At 32.7% G+C, this 5,469-nt stretch overlaps 1 protein-coding gene across 1 annotated transcript; it reads right to left on the reverse strand.

Annotated features, from left to right (window-relative positions):
* Window positions 1-2,063: 2,063 nt before the first annotated feature.
* LOC103310806 (tigger transposable element-derived protein 6-like) lies at window positions 2,064-3,992 on the reverse strand. The gene is made up of 2 exons (XM_008190139.1): window positions 2,582-3,992; window positions 2,064-2,083 (listed from the first exon to the last, which is right to left on the reverse strand). The coding sequence occupies exons 1-2, from the start codon at window positions 3,990-3,992 to the stop codon at window positions 2,064-2,066; spliced, it is 1,431 nt and encodes a 476-aa protein (XP_008188361.1).
* Between the last annotated feature and the right edge of the window lie 1,477 nt (window positions 3,993-5,469).

The raw sequence follows: 5,469 nt of genomic DNA on the forward strand, positions 1-5,469 counted from the left end.
CCTCGTAATATAAATTATACCTAACCTCTTTTTTATACATTTTATTACTCTCAAAACATAAACAATATACAAATTCTAGCTAAATAGTATAGTATCCAAATAAACTAATACTATAATTTAAATTGTATTATAAAATTAAACTATTTACTTTAAAGTTATTTATAAATATGTGTTATAATGTGTTATTTAAATTACTACGTTAACTATGTGTCTAGAACACACATATTTGTTAGGTAACTTTGTTAAATTATACATAATATAATAAATACATATTTTATTATTTTATGTATATTTATCTTATTTTAAATTTATAGTATTGCTTATGAACATATTAATAACTATTAAAAAAAATTCCAGATTACAATAAATCAGCTACGGATTCACTAAAACAGAATTGTTGTTGCAATATTGAACTGAAAGAGTTTAAATCAAGTGTTGAAAAGAGTCAACAACAAATTTTAACTCAACTTTTGTTGAATAATTCCAATCAAGTAAAAGTTTGTAACTATTTGGAATCTATGGACAAAAAAATCAACATAATACTGGAAAGCGATAAAAAAACCCGTAGGTCTGCAATTCCATTGCCAAAAATACCTGCACCCTTTTTAGATTTATTACCAATTGGGACAGATAATAACCTTGAAATGGTCGAAGAACTGTTGTCATCAACCCATGTACATTCTCTAACTAATAAAGAAGAATTGGTATTAATATACATACTTAAATATTATATCAGTGCTTTTCAACCTTTTTTTTATGACAACACCCTAATTTAGATTCACTAAAATATAGACACACTTAAAATAATTAAGTGATTTGTGAAAAAGCAACACTCATAAACCTAAATGTTAATTCAGAATGAGACCATCTTCACAATTGTATTTTTCTTATCATATATTTTTATCTTTTGAACACATACAATATATAAATAGTTTTTTTTAGCGACACACATCATGGTAATTTGTGACACACTGGTTGAGAAACACTGCAGTATAATACTACAGTAAAACCTCCTTACAATTGAATCACTCGGGCCAAACATATATTTCTGTTTTAGGGAGACTAAAATTTATGGAATATAGATCATTTACGACTTCTGTTATTTTTTGTTATAATGAGATTTCCTTCTTATAGGGGATCCATTATAATGAGGTTTTACTGTACTATGATGTGATATAACTAACAGAATTTTTTTTTAGAAAAAATATGTATCACTTCAAGTAAATGCATCTGCTTCAATAAATCTTGCAGTTAAAACAGCATTTAATCTTTGTATGACAAGAGAAATTGGTCAGCAATTTAGTTTCCATGGAAAAACAAAGAAGTATTTTAAAGCCCTAGAAGTATACAATGTATTATCAGGTACCTACCTAATTCATATTTTCCAATAAGTTATAATACCAATATCTACTACACTGAATATTATATTATATAATATTAATATTATGTAAATATATATATTTAGAGACCGTATCACATAAGTGTACTACAGTAAAAGTAGATATTCTTAATAAGGCTATAAATATTGTATATTATATATGAATATGATTTTAGGCTGTAACATAATTTCTTTAAGTACCTATTAAAATACCTATCTACTACTATATTGTATAGGTCATGTTTGTATGTTACGATAGGTACTACTCAGTTATTCAGCAAACACTTATTTATCGCTTTTTTTCAATAATCTATCATTTATATCCAGTTACTTCTAAGTGTATTCTCCACCTACTATAACTATTATTGCTTACAACCTGCTTATAGATCATTCCTATCTAGATCCAAAGATATGATTTAAATATGTACCTATATTGTTTATATTTTTTTTTGCAATAATTGCTTCCTCTGCATTTTGTTGACTTATTTGAGTTTTAATCACCATCAATTTATTTGATTTTGTATTTTAGAATCACTGTCTGGTTGGATAAATACCTCACAAGACAACAAGGTATTTAAAGAAATAATTTCAAATATTTTGAAACATTGCGGTCAACCTCAAAATCAAAAAAACTTACAGAAGTAATTGCTGGTTATAATAGTCGAATAAGTTATAGATTATTTTTTTATATTTGAAATTTATAAGCTGGGATAAGCAAATACAGAAATAACAAAAAGATTTAATAATATTATTTAGGGATTTTTATATTATTTTAAAAATTATACTTTTTCAAATAATAAAAATATGGTAAATCTATATTACAGTTCTTCTTTACACTATTTTCAAAATTTAATATACAGTAGACGCCGCTTATAAGACTCACTTTGGGACCAGCACAAAGTGAGTCTTATAACCGAATGAACCTTATAGGCGAAGTGGAAAAAAAAATTAATTACGTATTTATATATACATATTATTTATTTTTTACTTTACTACATATTTATTATATTATTATATTATTTATTTTTTATTTTACTACGTATTTTGCTTTGATTTTAATACATTAAAATAATTAAACGTAAATACATATTACATATAAAAATTATTTTTGAAAAAAATTTGTAATTTTAGTTTGTTTTTTATTTTCTTCTAATATTCCTAAAATATACTGTTCGTATTCGTAATGTATATTAAAATTATTACCACGGTGATGGACAGCTCTCCTTATCACGTCTAAAGCCTCCAGAACCTCTTTATTTGATGATGGTTTAACTACGACGTCGACTTCTTCTTCATCGCTTTCGTCATTCTCCTCATCGTTGTTATTGGTGATTTCATTTATAGACTGACAAATTTGGTCCTCAGAATACTGTTCAGAAGTTTGGAGATCACGATCTATATCTATCCAATCCTCATATGTTTTTTCAGTGAGGTCTTTACTATGGTCATCTTCTTCTTCTTCCTCTTCCTCAGTTTTGACGAAGCCTCCGTGACGAAAACAATTTCGAATAGTCACATCACTAATATTATTCCACGCTTCGTTGACAAAGTGTAAGGCCTCGAGAATGTTGATTTTCTTGGAAAGGTCATTAGCCTTTAAAGTCGAAGTTGACTCACATTCAAACATTTCATCAATGAGAGTGATTACCCTTTTTCTCATTTTTAGTCTATAGTAAGCTTTAAGTGTACGAATAATTCCTTGATCACAGGGCTGAATAAGTGATGTGGTATTAGCCGGTAAAAAAACCAGTTTTATATTTTTCAAGTTCAAAATTACATTGTGAGCTGTGCAGTTGTCTACTAAAAGTACAATTTTTCTGTCTAGTTCATTATCCCATTTGATCAACCACTGACTAAAGATTTCTTGAGTCATCCATGCATTTTTATTCGCTGTATAATCAATAGGTAAAGCTTTAACTCCTTTGAAACAACGAGGTTGCTTACTCTTCCCGATAACAAGCAGTTTCTTTTTTTCTCCCGTCATACTGGCACAACACAAGATCGTTATTCGTTCTTTACAAGATTTTGTTCCCTTTGCTTTGTCATTTTGAAGAACATAAGTATGCTCAGGTAGTGCTCTAAAGTACAGGCCAGTCTCATCAGCATTAAATACATCAGAGGGTGAAAATTCGGAGATGATTGAAGGCCATTCATTTTCTAGCCAAAAATGTGCACTCGTAAAATCTGCGTCACCTTGTTCTCCGTGCATTTTTTGGAAACAAATGTTTTCTCTTTTTTTCCACCGATGGAACCACCCCTCTGTCGCTTTGAAGTCAACCTTTCCCATTTTTTCTGCCAATTCTTCAGCTTTTTGGCGAAGCAAAGGACCTGACACGCGAGCATCTTTATTTCTAACTTTTACGAACCATTCTTTCAATGCACGTTCAACAGTATCATCCTTTCCACATCTTTTCCTTTTTCGACTTTGCGACTCATTTTGTAATGCTTCACATTCAATGTCTTCCCTATTCTTCAATATTCTACCCAATACCGATTGTGAAATGTTCAGCCTAACTGCTGCATCACGTTGTCCCATCTTTGGAAGTTGATCATATTTTCTTAAAATGTCTAGTTTGTCATTCAAACTAAGAGCACGTCGCGTATTAGCACTCATGTTAACAACAAGAAAAGCACGCGTTGAAATTCGAATACTGTTTGGGCAGCAGGTCCGAAGTAAGGAGATTACGGTTTCCTGCTCCACCGATATTTGTAAAAATGTGAACCGGAAGAAAAGGAGACAAAAAAGAGAATTTGATGACACGATGTAAATGGTATTAATTTTATTCTCCTACCGTCTTACAACTATAACAATTAAGTGGCTAGGGGTGGGAGCTTATGACTAAAATAAATCACTACAACACAGAAATATTGTAAAATAGAAAAAATAATTATATGGGTAACGTTACGTGACCCTGGAATGCAACGACGTGGAATGTTGTGACCCGTGAAAATGGTTGACGAGCTCCCGGCGTGAATGACAGCAGCACCGGTGGACAACTTGTGTACGTTGAGGCACCCACGAATACAAACGCTCGGTATATGACTCGTCGATAATCTCGCGAGGCAACGGCGGTCCTACCGTGACAACAACAGTATCGTGCGTGCAGACGACGCAGCGTGTATACACCGTGTGTACGGTGGTAAGCGGACGAACACTGCCGCAACAACGAGACGCAACGCGACGTATAAAATATGATAGTATGTAGGTACTGTTACGAATGAGCAAAAAAACAACTGTCGGAAAACGATGTGACAGCCATACATAATAACGAGCCACGGGTGATGGCTTTATGCCCAGGCGCAATGGATTACGCGTGGTAGGTAAATGCGTAATGCCCAGACGCAATGGATTACGCGTGGTAGCTAAATGCGTAGCGGATAACACACAACAATCGATTCGCGTAATATTATGTGTGGTGCGAGCCTTTTGACGGTGACTACTCGCACACGCACACAAACACACCGGTACTGAAGACGAACAGTGGACGACTAACTCTACAGCGACAACGATATTTGCATATCACCGACCGTAGTAGGCCGATAACATGTATTGCATAACACGGCGGCCGACCGGTTGTCTCGCTAGACGCGAATACGACAACGGCACGACCTTTGATCAGGCCGTGGTCGACTGCGTGACTTATCATTGTGCTGTGGCGGCAACAAATACCGACTGATCGTTCATTGTACAACAATTATACCGTTGACTGCAATGATAACTGAGTATGTACGTGTACGTATGTGTATTTATGTACCCATAATTACGATAACTGTGCAGCCACCAGATAATCAGTACACTATAATAACGATAATCGTTGCGATAAATGTGAACTTTTATCTGCGATAAAAATCATTATACGTTATTAGGTACCAACAGAAACTAGAAATAATCAACACGAATATTATTTAATTTTTCAATACCAATTTATTTCTAAACTATAACCAAAAAAGTTTGTTTTCTACTATTTATTTTACGAAATTTGAGTCTTATAACCGAAGTGTTGAGTCTTATAACCGATTTTTTTTTAATGTATTTGGATACGTCCGGACCGTTCCGGACGATTTTGAGTCTAATAAGCGACTGAACCTTA

This window comes from Acyrthosiphon pisum, unplaced genomic scaffold, assembly GCF_005508785.2.
Source record: "Acyrthosiphon pisum isolate AL4f unplaced genomic scaffold, pea_aphid_22Mar2018_4r6ur Scaffold_114;HRSCAF=492, whole genome shotgun sequence".
Classification (NCBI taxonomy): domain Eukaryota; kingdom Metazoa; phylum Arthropoda; class Insecta; order Hemiptera; family Aphididae; genus Acyrthosiphon; species Acyrthosiphon pisum.